This window comes from Eriocheir sinensis, chromosome 35 (genome assembly GCF_024679095.1).
Source record: "Eriocheir sinensis breed Jianghai 21 chromosome 35, ASM2467909v1, whole genome shotgun sequence".
Lineage (NCBI taxonomy): Eukaryota > Metazoa > Arthropoda > Malacostraca > Decapoda > Varunidae > Eriocheir > Eriocheir sinensis.
In genome coordinates this window covers 17,641,909-17,666,874 of record NC_066543.1, presented here as the reverse complement: position 1 = coordinate 17,666,874, position 24,966 = coordinate 17,641,909, and the positions used below count along the sequence as shown (strand labels likewise).

Sequence of the window (24,966 nt, the reverse complement as noted above, 5' to 3'; positions counted from 1 at the left end):
GGCTAAATTTCTCTTACTATACAACACACACACACACACACACACACACACACACACACACACACACACACACACACACACACGAGCTCCTGCCACTCCCGGCCTCAAGGGTCTTAACAGCCCCACTCATTCTCGCGGCCAGACAGTTGATCATCCTTGGCTGTCCCACACACAATAGTGACTCCCCCATCCCTTTCACCCACGCCCCACCTCTCTCTCTCTCTCTCTCTCTCTCTCTCTCTCTCTCTCTCTCTCTCTCTCTCTCTCTCTCTCTCTCTCTCTCTCTCTCTCTCTCTCACACACACACACACACACACACACACACACGCGCACACACAGCTGGTCCATTGATAAACTCTCATCTGATTCCTTCTCGTCTTCTCCTGCTGGCTCGTGCTGTTCATCATAATACGAGGGATTATTTTACACCCACTGAGTGATGGATGGTGCGTACTGAGTTTGTTCGTTCGTATATTTGACAACAAAGCTGATTCTGTAGCATCCCCTTAGTTTTTTTTCTTTCAATCTTTCCTTTCTTTTTCTCTTTTTGTCACTGTTGTACTGTTTGTTTGTTTCTTTCTCTCTTGCTTTCTTTCACTTCGTTGTGCACTGGAAAATTCTAGTCAGTGTGTGGTATGCTGTTTTTTTTTATTTTTTTTATTGTCTGATGTATATGTTGATTTAATAAGACGTGTGTGTGTGTGTGTGTGTGTGTGTGTGTGTGTGTGTGTGTGTGTGTGTGTGTGTGTGTGTGTGCTTTACTCTCTCTCTCTCTCTCTCTCTCTCTCCTCCCCCCCTCTCCGGTCGCTGCCCTCCGCGGTATCTCGTCACAAACAACCTGTACGAGCGTTATGTATCATTTCAGGAAGTTTATTTCGCTTCACCGCCTCCCCGCTGCCCGCGGGACAACATGCAGTATTTTTGTGGGGCTCATAGACTGCTGACGGGCATGATGCAGATGATAATAATGATAATGATGACAAATAATAGTAAGATGGACATTGATAGCACTTGTACTGCTACAGCAAAAATATTTCGCACTACCACTACCGATATTCCTGTTGCTACTGCTGCTACTACTACTACTACTACTACTACTACAACTACTACTTCTACTACTTCTACTACTGCCACTACTACTACTACTACTACTTCTTCTACTACTACTACTATTACTACTACTACTACTACTACTACTATCACTAACATAAATGATACCTCCACCCATGTTTATTTTCCCGACACATAATCATGGAGGGCTCCATAGCTTGGAGGTCATTAGCCCCAACTCTGTTCGCTAATGACTGTGGCATCCAACCATATCACTAATACTACCTGACACTAAATCACCTATCATCTATTACGTCTAGATCCCCCTTTCCTTCCCTACTCAAGTCACTCCCGACCCACCCTAATGTCACTCTCCACCACTGTGGCTTCATAGTCCATATTGGAGATGGTGGTGGCTTTTGGGCCAGAGTGTCTGGTGCCCCTGAGACATAGGATGGCCGACCTGAGCAGGGAGAACGAGAGGCGACACCTCATCCAGGCGACAACGTGGCTCCTTGGCTGTTGCTTCTTTTCTGAGATTAGTTCCGCGAGGCGTGTGTAGAAGCATTGGGCCCTGGGACCCATCCCGCCGGATGTGGTGAAGACGAGGGGGGTGAAGCTGCCTTGGTCCACATGTTGGATTCTTTCACCGTATGCCCTTGTCTTCTCCTGCTCGTTCCTGTGGTGGGCGGCTTGCAGGGGCAGCTCACGGTGACAGGCAGCCATCGGGTCGAATATGCGGATGTCCATGAACGCCCGCTGTCCGCGCACCCAGAATCCGCGGGCACTTACATCAACCCGTGCCTCCTGCGAGGTATTGGCTGTCCTGTACCGAAGGTGTTCGCCGTCCAGGGGAAGCAGTGCCGGCTCGGTAGTGACGTCTTGGCATACCTCCCCAAGCATGCTGGCTGTCAGATCCCTCACTTCATCGTGTCGAATACAGACGAAGCCTCCTTTTTTACATGTCATGGTGTGGGTGACATCATTTGGTGATCCACATGCACAGAGATCAGGCAGTCCCTCAATCGGCCAGCCATATCTCAGAGCAATGGCGTCGACAAATTCTTGTTTGTTGAGGCTGAAGCCCTTTGCTCTGATTGGTAATGACGTTAGCCAGTTAGAGGCGCCTGTCTCCTGTGCTGTGTGTATTTTTCTACCCATTTCTGTGGACAGGTGGTGTGTAAGACGGTCCAGCTCGTCTTTTTGGGCCTGTTGCCTTTCTTCTGAGATTTTTCTTTTAATATCTCTTATTTCTGTTTGGTCTATCTCGCCCTCTGCCTCCTGAGCGATGATCCTGTTGATGAGTAACCTGGTAAGGCTGATGGAGTACCACTACTACTTATATTACTACTTCTAGTACTACTACTGCTACTACTACTACTACTATTACTACTACTACTACTACTACTACTACTACTACTGCTACTGCTACTACTAATATTACTACAAATAAATCATAATAATGATAATAATAATGATAATAATAATAATAATAATAATAATAATAATAATAATAATAATAATAATAATAATAATAATAATAATAGCAACAACAATAATAACTACAATAATAATAATGATAGTAATAATATTGATAATAATAATAATAATAATAATAATAATAATAATAATAATAATAATAATAATAATAATAATAATAATAATAATAATAATAATAATAATAATCATAATAATAATAATAATAATAATAATAATGATAATAATGATAATAATAATAATAATGATAATAAAAACAATAATAAGAGTAAATAATACCATTAATAATAAAACAGTTTTACTGGTAAAATACTATGTGTTTTTTTAACAATGACAACACTGAATTTAAATTCTCTCTCTCTCTCTCTCTCTCTCTCTCTCTCTCTCTCTCTCTCTTACACACACACACACACACACACTCACACACACACACACACAAAACCACATACGTAGTAAATAAATATCACATGAATCTGATACGTAAAACCCTTCTTAAAACAAACAAACAAACATACATACATACAGTTCTCGTTCTCTAACCACACCCTCAAACCTACCCACTACCTTAACCATATCTCTCTACCACCGTCATAACCACAACTACTGACCACTACGAATAAGGAGCTAGAGAATGTAAGGTCTGCTGCTCTGCCACCACTAACTAACGTCATAACTCCCGCGGATGTCGTCAGAGGTGGGTGGAGACGCTCGGGTTGACGTAAGAGTGCGCCTCGGCCCTCTTGGTCACCTTTTCCTCTGGCTGCGTCCACCTCACCCAAGGATGCAACAGTGACCTCTTGACGCGCTTCCCTCTCGTCATTCCTGAGAGGACATGAAGGAGATGAAGGGAGGTTGGTAAGGTTATGTGTAGAAGGGAGGTGGAGGTAGAAGAGTGATGAGGGGACACGAAGGGGATGAAGGGAAGGATGATGGGAAGGTCGCGTGTAGAGGGACGCATAGAGGAAGAAGGGAGGGAGGTGAAGTTAAGGATGATGGTGAGGTCACGTGTAGAAGGGAAGAAGAGGTACAAGTAATGATAAGGGGGGAGGAAGAGAAGGATGAAGGGAGAGATTTTGGTAAGGTTATAGGAGGAGGCGGTGGCTGAGTGGTTAGCATGCTGGTGCCGCGTCCGGGAGATCCAGGAAGGACGTGGGTTCGAATCCTGGCCGCCATACAGCTGGGATTTTTCAGTCACCGCCGAGTGGCCTAAGACTACCCACATGCTACCCTGAAGACCACTTATCAACCCGGCTCAAAGATGAGCAGTAGGAGCCAAAACAAGATGGCGCCACTATAAACATTCGCCTGCGCCACAAAGGGCTGGGCCGGCTATCAGGTTCCACCAGTGAAAAGGCCTAACGGCGCAATAGGCCGCGACGTAAAAAAAAATATGTAAAGGAACCTATAGGGGAAGAAGAGACGAAGGAGAGATGAAGGGATGGCTGCTGGTAAGGTCACGTGTAAAGGGAAGAGGGGGTAATTGGTGATCGGTGAGGTTATATGTAAAGGGATGCATAGGGGAAGGGAAGGAAATTTAGGGAGTTAGATAAGGGGAGCTGAAGGTGAAAATATGGGTGAGGTCACATATAGAGGGGGAAGAAGAGGAAGAAGTAGAGATAAGGGACTAGGCCAAGGACAAAAGAGATGCAGCGAGGTAAGAACGACGGGCAGGTGAGCATATAGGAAGAAGATGTGATGGTGATGAAGATCAACAATAACATCGACAACAACGAGATATGACCGGTGAGAACCAGGGCCGTATTGAGAGAGAGAGAGAGAGAGAGAGAGAGAGAGAGAGAGAGAGAGAGAGAGAGAGAGACCGATCGGCAGACACATAAAGACAGACGAGGACCTAAGCCATATATACTAATGGTTTGAGGTCGCAACTTATCAATTTTCTTATCAGGTGATTTGCATATTAATAACACGATAATAAAGATGTGAAAAAATTACCTCATTACATAGTTAAAGCGCAAATTATCAGTATTTAAACCAGACCAAACAAAATCAAACCATGAAATTGATAAAGAACACATCTGAACACCTGAAAGTGATAATGAGGCATCGAATGACACTTTAGAAAAAAAAAATGGGTACAAAGATAAGCAGATACTTAGTGCGTAATCTACTACTTGATATTCTTTTTTTTTTTCTTTTTTTTACAGGAAAGGAGGCAGCTTGAGGGCGCAAAGAAAAAAAAAGAAAAGAAAAAATGAAACTACTATCTTAACCTACATTACACTTGATCTCTTAAAAAAAAACCCCAGCAAAAAAAGGTCATTCACAAAATCATACGTACGAAAACTTAACTGTCCTAACCTCTTAGTCATAGCAATTAACAGGTACATATAAGTCAAAAAGGACGTCAGCTATATTCCTTCTCAAATATATAAAAATCATGCCCTAACCCTCTACATCCAAAATCGTTTATCCCCAAATTGATAATAATGTGGAATATAAGTCCAGATGAGCTTGTTTCTCTTGTTGGCAATGGTAGGTTTAATTAACCCGGTAGCAACGATGGGCCAAATTTGTGGCTTTACCGTGTAGCAGCAACGGGCCAAATTCTCGCCATGACATAAACCCCCCAAAATAGATGATGCATAAACTGATCAAAAATGCGTTGATATATATTATGAAATGGTTTGCGTGAGTGATGATTTTTTTTCTCATTTTTCTCGCTTAGAAGGGCCTTTAAGAAACATGATCCCCGCAGTTACCGGGTTAAGGCAAACTCATCACCCAGCTGTTAACTTAACCACTCACACGCCCACACACTCACTCCCACACTTGCTGGTTCAACCACCCTGCATTCCCCCACGCCCACACTCACCCGTCAACACGCTGCCCAGGATGCCCGTCACCATGGCCACCAGGAAGCCCACCGTCACCGTGTGCTTGTACGACAGGGCAAAGATCTTCTGTGGGTACTCCAGGTCATCGTGACTGAGAGGAAATGGGGAAAGGTATATTAAAAGACTGTGTTATTGCATGTATTTCAGGTTCAAGGCTCTGGAAGGAAAATAAAGTTAAGAAAGTTGGACGAAGGCCTAAATAATAAACTATAAAAGGTAGTAAGCGTAAAAGAAAATAAAGGAAATTCATAGAAAGGATAAGTAAATAAAAAATACGGTTGATAATGCCATGAGTTTTATCATATGGAAACACACACACACACACACACACACACACACAGATTACCCCCCTCCCCCAAACAGACCCCTTTCCTCCCCCAACACATCCCAGCCCCTCCCTCCCCAACACACACCTGCGGAGCGGCACGTTGGAGGGCTCGGGCAAGACCAGGTCTAGGGGGCACATGTCCGTGGTGGTGGGCAGCAGCTTAGGCTGCAGTCCGAGATTTGACGCTCCGAAGCTGATGGTGAGGGGCGCCGCTGTGCCCAATAGAAGCCCCACGCACGCCCCCTGCAACGTGCCGCCAGAACTTGTTAGCCATAGAGAGTTAGTTATACATACTGTTGTTGTTATTGATACTATTGTTGTTATTTGTAGATTTTTGTCAGAGTTGTGGAGTGTTCATAGTGAGTTACGCATTAAGATTATTAGGTTTCTGCCGCCCTCTCGTGTTTGATATAGTCATAGGAAAATAGTGTTATAGGGTATAGTTGTAGTGTATTCATGTGTTCAAAGATATTAATACATTCGGATTATTGTGTCTCTTCTGCTCTTACATGTTAGGAATTGATAATTATAGGTAAATAATGTTATTGATTATTGTCTTATAGTTGCAGTGTATTCATAGATAATAATAAAACAGAATATTCTCTCTCTCTCTCTCTCTCTCTCTCTCTCTCTCTCTCTCTCTCTCTCTCTCTCTCTCTCTCTCTCTCTCTCTCTCTCTCTCTCATAGCCCCTCCCTTTACCCCCGTCCTTCTCCAGCCCTTCTCCCCAACTTACAAAGGCGTTGCTGAAAGGCATGAAAAAGGCCAGCACGAACACGGACAGCAGCGGGCCACTCACGGAGCCCACGAAGGCATGGGCCGTTTGCAGCAGTCCTCCCAGATTACCCGCCATGAACGCGAGACCCACAGCCACGGTCCCGTAAGCCCCAGCTGACGCACATGATAAAGAGAAGGAAAAATAATAGTAAGTAAGATAGTAGCTGACACACACACACACACACACACACACACACACACACACAAGGGGGGAAAAGCGGTAAAATAATGGAGTAAAGAAAAAAAAAATGAAGTAAAGAAAATTGAAGAAAATAAACAATGATTAAGATTTTTAGATTTTTATCGCGTGTTTTCAATATCTTTGAGTTCCGAAGAAAACATAAAAAAATTGTTACAGGAAAGGACGTAGTCAATGAAATAAAATAAAAAAAGAAAGCAATTCAACTAAAAAGGAAAAAAAGACATATGGAAATTAAAAAGGAGCAATAAAACAAGAAAAAAAATTACTTACTGGAAACTTAATAATAACAAGAAAATTAATCTATTCCTACTTTATTTTATGGTTGCAAATAACAAAACAAAAAGAGAAAAAGCTACCACACTTGAGAAGAAAAAGAAAAGGGAGATCTAATTAATGAAGAGCCAATAACAATAATAAGTAAAGGAAAATTGAGCCATAATGAACCATGATAATTTAGATTTTAGGGTTAAATAGCCCGAACCTTTTATTGAAGTTGTAAGAAAAAAGAATTGTTATAAGACAGTGAAGAAAACGTAATATGAAAGGAGGACGCCGTAGAAAATGGAAAGAAGGGCGATTAAGAGGCAGACTAAAAAGGTAACGAGAGAGAGAGAGAGAGAGAGAGAGAGAGACATTTAAGTACTGAAAATGGGAAAACAAACTACTGATAAAAGGAACAGTAACAATGGGAGCGAAAGAGAAAGGGAAGAAACAAAAACACCAACACATAGGCGCCCTTACTCACCTAAAAGCTTGGTGACGGCGGCCTGGGCGGTGGGCGAGAGGGCGGCGCAGCAGGGGAGGGGCGCCAGCCAGTCTTCCCACGTGACGGCCGCCTGAGAGCTCACGGCGGAGGATATGGTACTGTGGGGGCAAGGACGGAGTGAAGGAGTGAAGGAAGGAAGGAAAGGAAGGACAGGTGCTGGCCATTCATAAAGACGGGAATAAAGGAAGGAAGGAATGATAGGCGAGGGTCATATATGAAGGGTCATTTACGAGGATGAGTTGACAAGGTGGTGAAGGTCAGGGAGGATGTTAAGGTTCAGGTAAGGAAGGTGGAGAGGAGAGAGGGATCATGAGACGGTTAAGGGTGAATGTGCAAGACAGGCAGAGGTCGAGAAGGGTGGCAGTGGTGATTAATGGGTTACAAGGGGCAGGTGTTAGGAGTGAGGGGGTGGTAAGGGGGTGAGGGGAGGGGGGTAGTGATTCATGCGGGTCAGGCCAAGGCCTTGATCAGGGTCACTCATGGATGGGTCAAGGTTGATTCACCCGGAGAGCCTTGATGTTTGTTTTGATTGTTTGACCTTCCGTGTGTGTGTGTGTGTGTGTGTGTGTGTGTGTGTGTGTGTGTGTGTGTGTGTGTGTGTGTGTGTGTGTGTGTGTGTGTGTGTGTGTGTGTGTGTTCAGTGAAGACATTTTATCACCTGTGTTCACTATACATTAACAAACAAAACCTTGACTCCCAGCGTAATGTGACCTCTCTCTCTCTCTCTCTCTCTCTCTCTCTCTCTCTCTCTCTCTCTCTCTCTCTCTCTCTCTCTCTCTCTCTCTCTCTCTCTCTCTCTCTCTTTCTCTCTTCGTTAATCAGTTACTCTCTGTTCACTCCCTTCCATGGTGATATAAGTGTTTTCTCCCCCCTCCCTCGCCCCTTCTTGCTGTTTCTTAGTCTCATCATTTCAGTTCCTCAAATTTATCTGATTCATCCGTGACTGAACTCGCAACACTCCGCGTCCTCCCCGCCGCCCGCATACCAAGACCGCGCTCACCCCACTATGGTCTAGATTATTTGTACGTCCTGTGAGGAAGTAAGTCAAGTGTCCTGCCCATCACGACCACTGTACTATCGGTGGTAAACTTCTCAGCTATTCTAACAACCTAAAACAGCCTTATTTTTCAACCAGGTAGCAGCGACGGGCCAAATTTGTGCCATGATATAAACCCCCAGAAATAGATGATACATAATCTGATCACAAATGCTTTGATATATATTATGAAATGATTTGTATGAGGGGTGATTTTTTCTCATTTTTCTCGCTTGGAGGGATCATTAAGAAACATGATCCCCGCTGCTATCGGGTTAAGTAGATTCGAGAGTTTGTTTTACATTTTCAAACTCATTCATCGTCCTTTTTCTGCATGCAAGCATATATATATTTTTTTTCATTGACTTTTCTCTCTTTTTTAATAACAGCAACTTAATCTCATAACCCCTAAAATAGAGAATCTAACGTGGGTTTTATTTTATTTATTATATATATGGCAGCATCGGGTATGGGAGAGGCTGAGGCAATGGATAGAAATAGTAGGAAGCGCATCATTGACCGTCTAACTTCATACTAAGAGATAATGAGAAAACCTGACGTTAAACAAAGATTAAAATAAAATAAGATAAATAACACGTAAAAGTCAGTGATATTCCTTTACCTGAGGGCGCCGGAGAAAATGCAGGCCACGAAAAGACCGGGCAGACCAGGCGCGGAGCTGAGCTTGTCCATGACGAAGAAGGGCAGGATCTGGTCCTTCTTGGTGATGAGCCCCGCCTCTAGGGGGTCACAGCCCTCGTAGGTGGCGAAGAGCACGAGGCCTGGGGGGGGAGGGGAAGAAATAGATAGGTAAGTAATTAGATAGATAGATAGTTAGATAGGTGAATAGATATAGACAGATAGATGGATATAGATAGGCAAACATATTGATAGATAGAGAGAGGTAGATAGATAGAAAAAAAGATGGATAGATAGATAAAGATAGATGAATAGATAGATAGATAGATTATTGATGGAAAGATAGATAGATGAATAGATAGATAAAGATAGGAAGATAAATAGGTATAGATTATTGATGGAGAGATAGATAGATAGATAGATAAAGATAGGAAGATAAATAGGTATAGATTATTGATGGAGAGATAGATAGATGGATAGATGGGAAGATAGATGAATAGTAAGATAGATTATTAATGGAAAATAAATAGATGAATAGATAGATGAAGACAGAAAGATAGATAAATAGATAGACAGCTTATTGATGAAAGCATAGAGATAGATAAGCAGATAGAGATATAAGTAGATAGATAAACTTAAGCTAATATTTATCCACACCAAACAATCATAATCACGTGTAAATTTGAAGTAAAAAAAAAAAAAGTTCATGTATGTGTCTTACGTTGGTGTTCCTCAAAGCTTCATTTCTAAACACTCAAATTTGATCCCCATATCACAAAACAAACAAACAAAGGCTATTAAATTTAGTAGCTCAAGACTCACTTTCTTTACAAATAGCTAAACAGAGGTATAGATAGGGGAGGTCAGTAGCTATTATGTCTATCCGTGTGTCTGTTTGTCCGTCTGTTTGTCTGTCTGCCTGTCTGTCTGTCGGGGTGTTGCTTACCTACGAATGCTGCGAGGAAGTAGAGGCTCATGTAGAAGGGAATGGTGAGGAGAAGTGATCTGCGGGAGAAGGACTCGTTAATATACCTCAAATATTTACCACTTGTTCACTCGCTCATTCACTTGTTCGCTCAATCACTTATTCCCTAACTCATGGATCTAGTTCACACAGTTGTCTATTGTTATCTTAATCATTCACTCAGTCACTAACTCATTGATACAGTTTACACATTTTTCTATTTTTGTCTCACTCTCACTCGCTCACTTATTCATCTGCTTACTCACTCACTCACTGTCAGTTCACACTCCTGACTATTACAATCTCACTAACTCCCTCCCTCACTCATTCATTCATCTGCTCACTCTTTGGCTCACTCACTCATTAACTCATTCACTTACTGATATATCGTACATACACACATGCACACTTGCTTATTTGGGCACTCATCCACTCTATCCCTCATTCATTAGTATAACTCATTCGCGACTTGAGAGTTCCTTTCATAGGAATCCACAAGGCGAACTCTTATCATCAAACTCTAATCATCAAAGGCACTAATTTCCCCCATTAATTAAGTTACTGTTTAATGTCCATATCTCACAGCCATATAGTAAGAGAGAGAGCACAAGCGGACTCTGTCCTTCTTGGTTCTTTGTTATTCTGCACAGTCATCGATAACATCATATACACGTGCTGAGGGAGTCCTTATACAACCGTGGGCCAGATCAATCCACCGTAAGACACCTTGGCGGCTGGGTGACTCACACGCGAGCATGGTTAAGGGTTTTCATGCTGGAGTAGCGCTGCACGGCCGTCTGGGAGCACGCGAAGCTGCACAGACTGCCCAGGAAGGCGCCGAGGAGGATGTTGGCCACCGTATGTCGCTCGTACAGGTCAAAATCCAGCCTGGAATGTAAAAAATATTATGAGCTCTGAGGCCACGTGCAGCAAATTCATTGTCGTCGTCGTCGTCGTAGTAGTAGTAGTAGTAATAGTGGTAGTGGTAGTAGTAGCAGGAGTAGGAGTAGGAATAGGAGGGAGGTCTGTATTCTCAGACGCTTTAGCCTCTCATATAAACTATTTTCAAAGGCCAAAATAGAGATTAGTTGGGTTCTCATGAGTGTTTTTCACATGCATCGTGCAGAAACCTTCTCAAAGTAACACTAGCCTCATAAAGCTATCCATGGAAGTGCCCACAGCCCCACACCCTAAAAGAAAGACTTGCCAAATGTATGTAGCTTGGGCGCCAAAATGTTTAAGAATATGACCCTACAAAGTCCACTTATCACCCTTTTCTCGAACCCTGACTCCAGTCTTTACCTTATAATGTTGGGCCCCGTCCTGTTGTGCGCCAGGGCCGTGTTCCAGATGTTAGTGAACCCGCCCAGGTCCATGCAGCCCTTCACCAGGATGGCCATCAGGCCCCCGAGGATCACCGCCAACTGCATCACGTCCGTCCACACCACCGCCTTCATCCCGCCCTGCACGCACACACAGAGACGAATATACTAACTGTTTTTAATACATGGAGCGAAAGATGGCATAATGAAAGCAGGGAGAAATATGCTGCCTAACAACTTGTCGTCTCGGTAAGGTTGGTAAGCGTGGTTATTAGTCATCCTGAAACAAAAAATAAGCAGTTTGATTTGAAAATCCTCTTCAAACACTAATAAGCCACTGGAGGGAAAATTAAACCATTGCAAATCCGCATTATTACCTAGAGGTGAAAATACATCATTGCTAACCCTATTTAGTTAGTAAGTGAATAAAAAAATAAAAAACATTAACTGCAGAAGACAAGATGATTATCGTCTTAATAACAGTCATTGGTCTTCCGCTGAAAGATACATGACTTTCCATTCCATTTCTCTCTCTCTCTCTCTCTCTCTCTCTCTCTCTCTCTCTCTCTCTCTCTCTCTCTCTCGTTCCACTCTTGTTGAGAAAATAAACTCTTGCAAACTCTAATTAGCCACTGAAGGAAAAAGTTAACTCATTGCAAATTCGAATTTTCAGTTAGAAGATAAAAATGCACCATTGAGAACCATTGAGCAACTGAAGGAAAAAGAAACATGACAAACCCAGATCTCTTCACTCACAATGGCGGTGTAGACTGAACCGATGGCGGCCACGGTGAGGATAGAGACCGAGACGGGCATGTTGGTGACGGCGGCGAGGGCAAGAGCGGGGGCGTAGATGGCAACAGCCTCGTAGAGCAGCGTCTGCAACACGAACATGAGGCTGGCCATCCGACGCACCGCCCGGGAGTCGTAGCGCATCTCAAGGTACTGACGAAGGGGGGAATACGGGTTATGAATGAGGGAAGGGAAAAGGATAAATAGAAAGGGTAAATGATGTAGTAAGGTAATGGTACTAAGAGACTGCTGAGGGGGAGGGAAATAGTCTGTCGGCGGAAAGTTAAAGAGGAAAAACAATGTACTGAGTGAAGGGTGTCAAGAAATAGTATGCTGAGGGAAGGGAAAAAGTGTGCTGGCGGCAAGGCTGGCACTATGGTACGCCACGGTACGGAGTACGGTACGGTACGGTTGAAATTTTGATAAAAAGTATGGTACGGAATTACGATACGATATTTTTCCTAATGTACGGTGCGGTATGATATAGGTACGGAAAATTTAGCATAATTCCGAACCGTACCGTACCATAGGCTTAAAACAAGTGATCATCCGAAGATCTTTTTTTTTTTTTTTTTTACTTTCTTGCCCATTAGCGCCTGGTAGGCTATATTTAGGAAGCCTGATACATGTGTAGACACATTGTAAATGTGCCCATTCAAATTTATTGACGTACCTTAATTATTTTTTCACAAATATTTTTTTTGTATGTATATTTATTTTTCTGATGGTACAATAATGGTACGGAATTACGGTACGGTATTTTTACTATACTGTACGGTACGGAAAAATAGCTGGGGGTACGGTACGAAATTACGGTAAGGTATTATTTTCAGGTACGGAGTAGGTTAAAAATTCCGTACCGTATCGTACTGCCAGCCTTGGGTGGCGGAAGGGGAAAAAGATAAATGGTACGGGAATAAATATACAGTTTAATGTGAGAGAATATAATAATTCTCAACCCCGTCTCCCAAGTAATGAAGGAAAAGAATACAATAACATCAATGGTGCACCTCCTCTTATTATCATTATCATTATTATTATTTTACGTTTCAGCCTATGGAGTCTGTAGGCTTTTTTCGTGGAGCCTGATGGTAGGACCCAGCCCTATATGGCGCAGGCATGTGTTTATAGTGATGCCATCTTGCTTGGCTCATGCTGTCCCCCGGAGCTCATCTTTGATCCTTTTTAGAGTGAGAACCTGGAGTCTGGGTTGACAGGTGGTCTTCTGGACAGCACGTAGGCAGTCGTAGGCCACTCGGGGGTGGCGGAAAGTGAATTAAAGAAGACTGGAAAGCGAAGTGAAGGAGATTAGAAAGCGAATTGGAGAAAATCGTTTAGCGAATTGGAGGAGATTGTAAAGGATATTGGAGGGGATTGGAAAGTGAATTGGAGGAGATTGTAAAGGATAGTGGAGGGGATTGGAAAGTGAATTGGAGGAGATTGGAAAGCGAATTGGAAAGCGAATTGGAGGGAATTGGAAAGCGGATTGGAGGGGATTGGCAAGCGAATTGGAGAGGATTGGAAAGCGAATTGGAGAGGATTGGAAAGCGAATTGGAGAGGATTGGAAAGCGAATTGGAGAGGATTGGAAAGCGAATTGGAGAGGATTGGGAAGCGAATTGGAGAGGATTGGAAAGCGAATTGGAGGGTATTGGAAAGCGAATTAGGAGGGATTGTAAAGTGAATTGGAGGGGATTGGAAAGTGAATTGGAGGGGATTGGAAAGCGGATTGAAGGAGATTGGAAAGCGGATTGGACAAGGGGAAAAATAACAAATCTTTAAAGTGAAAGTTGGTCGTCACTAGAAACTTAGCCTTGGAGCGAATAGTCCTGCCCGGATCATATTTATTTTATTACTTTCCTTCAAACAAGCTGCATCGCTTTGTCCAATAATCGTATCCTAATCGTAATTTTAATCGTAGTATAACTGAAACAGGGAGAGGGCTGGTGCAGAACAGGGGGCAGATTTTTTTTTTTACAGCAGAGGAGACAGTGCAAGGGCGAAAAAAAGAACAATAATGAAAAAAAAAAAAAAGCCCACTCCTTACTGCTCCTAGGATGCTAAGAAACAAACTAAACAAACCAACCCAAGAACATAATCTTATCTAAATTGCAACTTAATACCTTCTTACAACAATGTAGCCCCCCTTCACATGGTAACCTAGCCCCCTTTCAACGGTAACCTAGCTCCTTCACAAAAGCCGATCAGAGAGAACCAGGCAATGGATACTTCACTCGCTTCCTACACGGCGAGGGAACAGACAAGAGTAAGGTCACCACTCGCTTCATAGACGGCGAGAGGTTAAGCAATAGAAGGATCGTCACTCGCTTCCTACACGGCGAGGGAACAGACAAGAGAAGGGTCACCACTTACCTCATAGACCGAGGTGATGCGTAGATTGTAGAGGAAGGGCATGAACACCACGGTCACCACGGGGATGGCTGACAGGCCGCCCATGCCCACGATCCAGCCGATGTTGTGGTAGTAGGTCTCCGCCGGCCCGCCTGGGGGAGGGAAAATGGAAAAAATAGAAAACAAAACATTAATAAAGTCAAAAGCGAACATTTTCCACACCCTCCCTTCACTTCTCGGAAATCCCAGACGCTTACAATCTCCTTTTTTCACGCGCTTCAATACCTGGAAACAAGGAAAGTAAATATTACACCACCTCTTCTACTGTTTCTGTGTGCGAGGAAGAAGCGGTGAAAATAACATGTTTGCTCCTCTCCTCTTGTCTCTTGCCCCTTTGTTAAAAGCTTGATGAAGAGCTTTATATAGCTTTATATAGATGTCCAGACTACACAGACTCTTTTTGGTCCACGCTAGGTTTCAAGCGATTTTAACAAGGTCTTTAACACACTGCACGCTTTTGTGCTTAACATCTCACATTTCTTAAAAAAAACTTTCTATTTATACTTCCCCTTTAAATAGCATCATCTGATCTATGTGAAAGAACATCTCCGATTTATCAGGCCAAGCTTATCTTGATCTGACAGCAAATTAAGAAATGAAATTATTTAGTCTAACATCCAGCCATTGATGTATGTTATAAACAATACTGGTTCAAGAACAGAGTCATGAGGGATACAACTATTGACTAACGCCTATTCTGAGCCAACTCCGTCAGTGATCACTTTTTGTTGTGTCTTGCTAAATAACTTACAGTGATTGTCGTTGTTGACCTTGTTGAGATACCAAAAGAACTGTATCAAATTTCAGTCGTTGTCTCTTGAGAAGGAGGAGGAGGAGGAGGAGGAGGAGGAAGAGGGAAAGGAGAAGGAACAGGTAGAGAAGGACGACGACGAGGAGAAGGAGTAGAAGAAAAAGAAGGATAAAGAGAAGGAGGACGCTTTCTAGTGATATACAACCACAGTGCAACACCACACTCCGCTCCCTCACCTAAGACAAGGATGGCCGAGATGTAGGAGGCCACGAGGGACATGGACACTGGGAAACAGGTCATGCTTCGCCCCCCTAACAGGTACTCCTCGTTGGCTTTACTCCTGTTCTTGTAGGCGTAGAAGACCCCGATGAGCAGCGAAAAGAGCAGCATGCCCACGAACATGACGTAGTCGGGCCAGGTGAAGCCAGCCAGCCGCCCATCCTCGCCGATGTTGAAGTGGTGCCTTTCAGGACGCATCTTACTCACTCTGAAGGATGAGGATTAGGATGAGGATGAGGATGAGAAGGAAGATTATGATGATGAAGAAACGGTAGAAGAGAATCAATCTGAGTATAAGTATGAGGATGATGATGATGATGAGGAAAAGGAAGATGAGGAGCAGGAGAAAGAAGATAAATCAGTGTGAGTATAAGGATGATGATGATGATGATGAGGAGGAGGAGGAGAAAGAATATGAGAAGGAGGAGGAGAATGAGGTGAAAGAGAATCAGTATCAGGATATGGATGATGATAATGATGATGATGATAATGATGATGAAGAGGAGGAGGAGAAAAAGAGAGTATGAGGACTCTGATAAAAGAATGAGAAAAAGGAAGAGAAAGATGTCGGGCTGGCTTGGCTCAAACACCATTATCAAGTCTTCTCTTTCTCTCCTGTCTTCCAAATGTCAGTTCCAAAATATATAACAACTGGGCTTGGCTTGTTTCCAGCTCGTGTGTGTGTGTGTGTGTGTGTGTGTGTGTGTGTGTGTGTGTGTGTGTGTGTGTGTGTGTGTGTGTGTGTGTATGTGTGTGTGTTCATAACCTGACCTCAACCATCAAGAGGAACTGGTTAGCGTGGCGTGCCCTGCACCTTCTCACCTGCCGTCGCTGTACCCTGTAAAAGTCCTGTTCCACCAAGGCCAGCTAAAGATGGGATGTTGTGGGAGCGGCGAGTAGCGGGCTTTTTTTCTCTACACTTTTTGTTTCCGTTGAGCCGTCTCCTTTGTTGTAAAAAAAAAAAGTACACCTAACTCCCCCAACTTCATCTTTCGCTACCTAACCTTACCTTACCTGCCTTAATTTCAATCTCTTCTCACTTGTCTTTGCTCCACCTTAGCTTTCCTTACCTGGCCTCACTTCACTGCCCTTGATTAACACTACTCTCTCTCTTCTCTCTCTCTTCTCTCTTCTCTCTCTCTCTCTCTCTCTCTCTCTCTCTCTCTCTCTCTCTCTCTCTCTCTCTCTCTCTCTCTCTCTCTCTCTCTCTCTCTCTCTCTCTCTCTCTCTCTCTCTCTCTCTCTCTCTCTCTCTCTCTCTCTCTCTCTCTCTCTCTCTCTCTCTCTCTCTCTCTCTCTCTCTCTCTCTCTCTCTCTCTCTCTCTCTCTCTCTCTCTCAGTAAATACACCTGAGCTCGCCTAACTTGCTCTAACCTCTAACTTCGCCTCATCCTCCCTCACTATAGAAATGTGACCTCACCTTGTTCCACCTTACCTGGCCTCACCTTACCTCCCTTAACTCACCTCATCCTCTCTCACTTTTAGTAAACCGGTCCTTGCCTAACCTCCTCTAACCTCTAGCTTCGCCTCACTCTCTCTCGCTATTCACTTCTACACTCATTTCTCATCTCACCTAACCTCATTTCGCTACCTGGACTTAACTCACCAGTCCCAACCTCATTTTCTCTCACTATAAGTACATCGGACCTTGCCTAACTTCCTTTGGCCTCGAGCTTCACTTCTTTTTACCTAACTATTGAAACCTATCCTCGCTTAATTTCCATTCGCCTATACTTAACTCACCTCCCCCAACCCCATCCTTTCTCTCTAAGTACATACGCCTGACTTCGCCTAACTTCCTCTAACCTCTTACTTCGTCTCATTTTCCCTCACTATAGAAACCTGACCTCTCTTAACTTCCTTTGGTGACTTGGACTTAACCCACCTGCTCTAACCTCATCCTCTCTCTAAGTGTGTACGCCTGACATTGCCTAACTTCCTCTAACCTCCAACTTCACCTCATTTTCCCTTTCTAAAGAAACCTGACCTTGCCTAACTTCCATTCGCTACTTGGACTTAATTAAGCTGACCTAACCTCATCCTCTCTAAGCACACCTAACCTTGACTAACTTCACCTGTCCTTACCGAACCTTACCTTATCTCTCTTAATTCAGTCTAACTTCATCCTCTCAAAGTATCCGTGATCTTGCCTAACTTCACCTTTCCTTAGCTAGCCTCACCTTACCTCCTCTAACCTCTAAACTCATCCACTCTTATTATTTCTTTCTACCGCTCTCTCTACTATTCTTTTATTATCTCTCTTACTGATCCAGCCTTCACTCTCACCTTTATTCTAACCTCGTCCTTTTTCACTATAAATACAACCCCTGATCTTGCCTAACTTTACCTTTCTCTACCTGACCTGAGTTGACCTGCTTTAACACTAACCTTATCCTCGCACTAAGTACATCTGACCTTACCTAACTTCATTTTTCTTTACCTGGGCCAAGTTTACGTTATACTCCCCCTCCCCCACTCCGTAACCTTTTCTTCTCGAGCTACATTTTCATCCTACCTTACAGAACCATACCTAACCTTACCTTTACCTGGCTCTACTTCACTCTCACTTTCATTTCACTTCGCGTCACAAAACCTCATCTTCTTTTCCTTGCCTTTTCACATAATCTTATTTTCTTGAGTCATGCCTTCACCTTACCTTACAGAACCCTACCTGCCCTTACCTTTACCTGGCTCTACCACGCTCTCACTTTCATTTCACTTCGCGTCACAAAACCTCATCTTCGTTTCCTTGACTTTCATCCTACCTTACATAACCCTACCTAACCTTACGTTTACCTGGCTCTACCACGCTCTCACTTTCATTTCACTTCGCGTCACAAAACCTCATCTTCGTTTCCTTGCCTTTTCACATAATCTAATTTTCTTGAGTCATGCCTTCATCTTACCTTACATAACCCTACCTAACCTTACCTTTACCTGGCTCTACCTCACTCTCACTTTCATTTCACTTCGCGTCACAAAACCTCATCTTCGTTTCCTTGCCTTTTCACATTATCTTATTTTCTTGAGTCATGCCTTCACCTTACCTTACATAACCCTACCTAACTTTACCTTTACCTGGCTCTACCTCGCTCTCACTTTCATTTCACTTCGCGCCACAAAACCTCATCTTCGTTTCCTTGCCTTTTCACATTATCTCATTTTCTTGAGTCATGCCTTCACCTTACCTTACATAACCCTACCTAACTTTACCTTTACCTGGCTCTACCTCGCTCTCACTTTCATTTTACCTCGCGTCACTGAACCTCATCTTCGTTACTTTGTCCCACTTCTCGTGCCATACCTTCGTCCTACCTTGCATAGCCTTACCGAGCGTTACCTTTACTCACCTAACATTACCTTTACCTGACTCAACCTCGTCTTTCCTTTCATTTCACCTCACGTCACCAACCCTCAACTCCTACTTAGCTTTGCATTCCTAACCTAACCTAACCTACCGTAACCCTGACTTACCTCACTTCATCGCTTGCTATACACTGAGCCTTACCACTAACCTCATAAGTTCTCGCCTTTTCTATACTGAACCTCGCTTTCTTCACCTAATCGTAGACTTGCCTCACTCCATCGCTTGCAATACACTGAACTTTACCTAACCTCACAAGTTCTTGCCTTTTCTTTATACTGAACCTCACTCACTTCACCTAAACCTAACCTAACCTAGACTTGCCTCATTTCATCGCTTGCAATACATTGAACTTTACCTAACCTCACAAGTTCTTGCCTTTTCTATATACTGAACCTCACTCACTTCACCTAAACCTAACCTAACCAAGACTTGCCTCATTTCATCGCTTGCAATACACTGAACTTTACCTAACCTCACGAGTTCTTGCCTTTTCTATATACTGAACCTCACTCACTTCACCTAAACCTAACCTAACCAAGACTTGCCTCAGTCCATCGCTTGCAATACACTGAACTTTACCTAACCTCACGAGTTCTTGCCTTTTCTTTATACTGAACCTCACTCACTTCACCTAAACCTAACCTAACCAAGACTTGCCTCATTTCACCGCTTGCTATACGGTGAACTTCCGCTAATATCACAACTTTCCGCGCTTTCATTACTGAACCTCACCTCACTTCGCCTAAACTCAACCTCACAACACCATCTGATCTAAAATCTCGCAAAGCTAAACCTCACCTCACCTTGACATGCCTAGTTCTGAATAGGATAAGTTGCCTCACCACTCACTTTCTCACATCATTTCTGCTCCATTGATTGCAGTACATGCCACTTATGGACTGGTAACTTGATTTAGCGAGAATGGCAAGTGCGAGGACTTTCGCTTTCAGAGGCATATAGATAAAAAGATAGATGGATAGATAGATAGATAGATAGGCAGATAGACAGAAAAAGTGTACCTCAACAGATAGAAATGCAATCGGGCTCTCTCCCCATAAACGATGACACGAGTAGGAACAGAATCCGAGAATTAACAGGAAATGAAGAGCAACGTCAGACGATGATAAGAAATAATGAATAAGTAAATACGTTGGAAACATCAAACAAACAAACAAGTAAGCAAGACAAGAATGGAAAGTGAAAGGCTGTGTGTGTGTGTGTGTGTGTGTGTGTGTGTGTGTGTGTGTGTGTGTGTGTGTGTGTGTGTGTGTGTGTGTGTGTGTGTGTGTGTGTGTGTGTGTGTGTGTGTGTGTATCTATCTACCAATATATTTATTTATTTATTCATGTTATTGTTGTTGTTGTTATTGTTTACTTTCTCGGCTGAGGGTTCGGCAAGCTCTGACTGTGGCAATACCGATCACGTGTTTTAAACGTGGCCTTCTTTTATCAAATTATAATTCATTTCCTTTGAACTTATAGCCCATTTGACTCCTGAGAAAATCAACAGTGGATCCACGGCGGGATTCGTTGGCCTCCTTACTTCTAGAACCCTTTTTATACATCAAAGGAGGCAGCTCAGAGGCAAACCAAACACACAACAGCCCGCAAAGCACTGATCCTAGAAACAGTTGGACAGGAGGGCTTCCAAAAGAATACTCAGTTTATGTTCGCGAGATACCTCGATTTCCCGCCCCCCCATGAAAAGCGTTCGAGTCGTAAGAGGGGGTAATGTAAAGAAGACTAGGATGAGCACGTGATCACTGCCCTCCCCGAGTATTCCAGGAACGTCTGATTTGTACAGTGAAGGGAACCGCGAGGCGAGACGAATCCCACAAACAACCTGAGGAAGATTACTGATACTTCGAGCTCACATCAAGACAGGAGAGTACAGAAACATTAAAACACACACTCGGGGCACTGCATTGCGGCCCGCGTCACTAAAGGGGCTGCAGGGTCTCACATAAGCTACACGAAAGAGGAACGATGGTAGTTGCCGATGGGACAAGGTGTGACAAGAGAGCTGTGGAATAGGTCTGTGGGCTCTGGGCTGTAGGCTTAAGGGTGACTGGGAATGTGGTCTTGAGGTGGTGGACTGGGAACTGGGATTAGTGACATGAGGCTGTAGATTTAGGGCCGCAAGATGAGATGGGTGATTACCTCGTCCCTGTTTCCTGTTGCATGCACACGGGGCCTTGGCATAACCGGGACGAGGACGGGTTAAAGAAGCAGAAGAGGGTTGAAGAAGAAGAAAGAGAAAGAGAGGAAGACGGAAGAAGATAGAAAATGAAGACGAATTGTAGAAAAGGAGGGGAGAAGAAGACGAAGAAAGAGATTGAGGCGGAAAAGAGGAAAGGGAAAGATGAAGAGACGAAGAGGAGGATTTTAAAAGAGAATCATGTGTCTTCGCAATCCAGGGAAAAAAAAGTGATTGAGAGGATTATTAAGGCGATTAAGAAAGAGAATCACGTGTGTATGCAGTCCAGGAAGAATGTGACTGGGAGGAAGAAGGTTATTTAGGAGTAAAATCAGGAATAATATCTGGGATGAAGACGATTATTAAATAAATTAGGGGAATATGAATGATGTTAAGGAGAAGGATTGAAGAGAAAGATGAGAAATGAGGAAAAAATATAAGAAGAGAGAGAGAGAGGGAGAAAAAGAGGGGAGAGGGACAGAGTGACTGGAAAAGAAAGAAGGAAAACAAAAAAGATATGAGATGTATGGAATAGGAGAAAGAAAGTTAAGGGAGCAGGATCACATGTCTTTGCAGGCCAGGGAAATAAAAAAAATCATGACGAAGACGGTATTTAAGAACAGATGATACAATGAGCATGTCCAGAGCAGAATCACGTGTCTTTGCAGGCCAGGGAAATAAAAAAAATCATGACGAAGACGGTATTTAAGAACAGATGATACAATAAACATGTCCAGAGCAGGATCACGTGTCTTTGCAGGCCAGGGAAATAAAAAAAATCAAGACGAAGACGGTATTTTTAGGACAGATGATACAATGAACATGTCCAGAGCAGAATCACGTGTCTTCGCAAGCCATTGAAAAAGTGGGTCGTACAAAAACTCGTGTCGCTTTCACATCTGCGGGGCCATCACGTGATAGTTGTGCGCTGCCGAGAGTACGTTGGTCTCTTCCCCGCTTGCTAGGCTGCGTTGGGTCCTAAAAAATTTGGCATCTCACCCGGTAAAGTCGAGTCCAGTTTCTTTTCCTCACAGGTTTGGTATTCTTATCGCGTGGGTTCGTTCGTATAAACGCCCTCACAGGTTTTCTTTTCCTTTTACAGCCAAGAAGACAGCTCAAGGGTAAAACACAAACGGAATTAAACGCCCTATGTAGCACTGCTCCTGTAAACAGAGGATTGGGGGTTCAGATTCGGCTGGAGAGGTGTCTGGATACTCCCCTCTTGAAACTGTTGACATTGTAGGAAGGAGGAAATGAAGACGAAGTTAGGGTATTCTATAGAGTATAGAGTTAAGGGACGAAAGAATGAAGATACTGGTTAACTTTTGAATTAGGATTTTGGACAGCATAGTGATGAGCTAGAGTAGAAAAAAAAACTTTTGCAAGGGAACTGCAGGATAGATAAAGGCATGCAGTTAGCAAGTTTAGAAAAACAGTATGAAAATATCGATAAAGTAAGGTAAGGGAATCAACACTGTGGCGGAATTGAAGACGTAGGGGAGCTGACGAGGCGAAAAGTTTTTAACTATTCTGTATACAGGCGTTGTGGGTGACCCCCCCCCCCCCCCCCATGGGATGCATACTCTATATACAGGGCGGACAAGGTCACAGAGAGGGGAAAATTTGTTGTGTGTATGCGTGAGTGCAGATATAAATGTAACATTCCGTATGAAAACAAGCAGATAATAAACCCTTGAGAGAACTTGATGGCCTTGATAGAGCATCTCGATACATCACCTGCATAAATATCGTATCTTGTACATATTTTTTCATAGTTTTTATTTTGCAAAGATGTTGTATCAAACTAATGTGATACCGTCTGATTTACACCTTTGATTTCCAGAGGGACTGATGGGCGTAATACTGAAACTGGTGATGCCTGGCTGGGCGCGTGTTCGGGGTGCTGAGAAGGGGCCGCGAGCTCGAAAACTATGAAATTACTTATATTTTTGTTTTCATGTCAGTTTGTCCACATTTTTTTCCACGTGAAGTTTAAAATTGCTCGTTTGAGCTATGTGACATCCTGCTTTTTGAGAAACAGACGAATGCATGCATCAAAAAATGGATTGCATAAAAAACAAATAGAAATCAAAACAGGCTGGCATATAGTTTTTCTTGCAGTCTTTCAGTACGAAACAAAATCACTAGGTGATTCACCGTGCCACCAGACACCCCTCGGTCCGAAACTTACGGATCTCCCGAAACTGTATTTACCTCAGTCTCGTAGTTCTCATTTAGCGCATGAATTAAGTGGCCTCTTTCTTGTGTTTTGGCGCGCATTGTCCGCAGTGTTTGGCCTCAGCGGCGCGACATTGTTGCAACAAGCACACGTCCACATTGTCTCCTTGGCCACACTCGTTTGATGCAACACGCAGAGGCCGAGGCCGAGGTGCGCCACGCGTAAATTTCTGCCAATGTCACCACTCCCAGGCGCATCACCGCCCACGGGCCGCGAGTGACACACACAACTAACGGAGGGTCCTTGACGCACAGCTGGGCACTCGTACCTACATCCCCTCACACACACACACACACACACACACACACACCACTCCGTGGCGCAACTGGTTAGAGCGCTGCGCTGCCAGGCTTCACGGTCTGATAGGGCGGCGGTTCGAGCCCGCTCAGGCCGGATTCTTTCCGTTGACTAGTAGTGGTTACTGTCCCCCCTTGAGCAAGGGGAATGGGGTGTGTGGTGTGTGAGGTCCTGGCAGTACCCAGAGATCGACGATAAAGAGCACTTCCTCATGTCGGGAGGGTACCTGCTGGCGATTACGAGTCCAGCACGTGATCAGGTCGTGTTGAATTACACACACACACACACACACACACACACACACACATAAATACACACACACACACACACACACACACACACACACACACACACACACACACACACACACACACACACACACACACACACACACACACACACACACACACCTGCAGCACTTACCACGGGCACAAACACACACAGGCCGGCTGTCGGTCACACAATGGGCTGCCCTCGCTGCACACCACGCTGCACAGCGGAGCGACAGTGACCCTCGCCTCCCCTCCCTGGCCTCGGCCCACCGTTCTCACCTGTCCCTTCACCCCACCCCTCCGTACCACAAAATTTTGCTACCTTCGATGAAAGTGAAAGTTGTTGTTGTTTTAAGGCCTCGTCATGGAAGCTCAGACGCAAAATGTAGCGGGTTCATGTCAGTAGTCGCTGGCTGCAAGCAACACCCCTAGGTAGTGCCTTTACCATTGATGATAAGTTTCCACTACTATCTTACGTCTATCGAACAGTCTAGGAGTACTATTAAAGAGAGTGACTGAAGCAAAGGCCTGGACCTGGCAGTGCCGGAGTAGCCTCCGCCTAAAAAACAGCGGTGGGTCGCGCCAGTTCATGGCAGGGCGGCAAGAGAAAATCTGCTGATTGATGAGGACTTCAGTGATTCTGTGGGCGGGTAGCAGAATGTTTTTTTTCTCGAAAATAAACTAAATGAAGCACTTTGTATTCACTGATATTATGGACACACTAACAAACGTTCGCAGTAATGAACAGCTGAACCATTTCATTAAGGCTACTCACGTGTTTGTCGTATAATTCGGATATCACTTGTGTTCACTCCAGACAACACGGCGATAGCAAAGTGGATGCAGGAATGACGCTCGCCAACCACCTGCAGAACTGAACAGCCACACTCAGGTCTGCTGCGCCCTTCAGCACAAATTACTGTTCGTG

The 24,966-nt window shown here is 43.9% G+C and overlaps 1 protein-coding gene across 7 annotated transcripts; it reads right to left on the bottom strand.

The window, feature by feature from the left end:
• Positions 1-691: 691 nt before the first annotated feature.
• LOC127007524 (sodium-coupled monocarboxylate transporter 2-like) lies at positions 692-24,966 on the bottom strand. Of its 7 annotated transcripts, none has more exons than XR_007760279.1 (15): positions 23,445-23,718; positions 15,626-15,876; positions 14,600-14,730; positions 12,192-12,380; positions 11,416-11,576; positions 10,861-11,001; positions 10,096-10,154; positions 9,133-9,292; positions 7,454-7,572; positions 6,466-6,620; positions 5,816-5,973; positions 5,381-5,493; positions 3,214-3,369; positions 1,204-2,344; positions 692-1,169 (listed from the first exon to the last, which is right to left on the bottom strand). XR_007760279.1 is itself a non-coding variant. In XM_050878664.1 (13 exons), the coding sequence occupies exons 2-13, from the start codon at positions 15,864-15,866 to the stop codon at positions 3,236-3,238; spliced, it is 1,761 nt and encodes a 586-aa protein (XP_050734621.1). In that variant the 5' UTR covers positions 15,867-15,876; positions 24,814-24,966; the 3' UTR covers positions 2,861-3,235. The 7 variants fall into 7 exon arrangements, 3 of the variants coding, with proteins under 3 accessions (XP_050734621.1, XP_050734620.1, XP_050734618.1); XR_007760280.1 differs by having other exon boundaries at positions 692-1,166; XR_007760281.1 differs by having other exon boundaries at positions 692-1,160.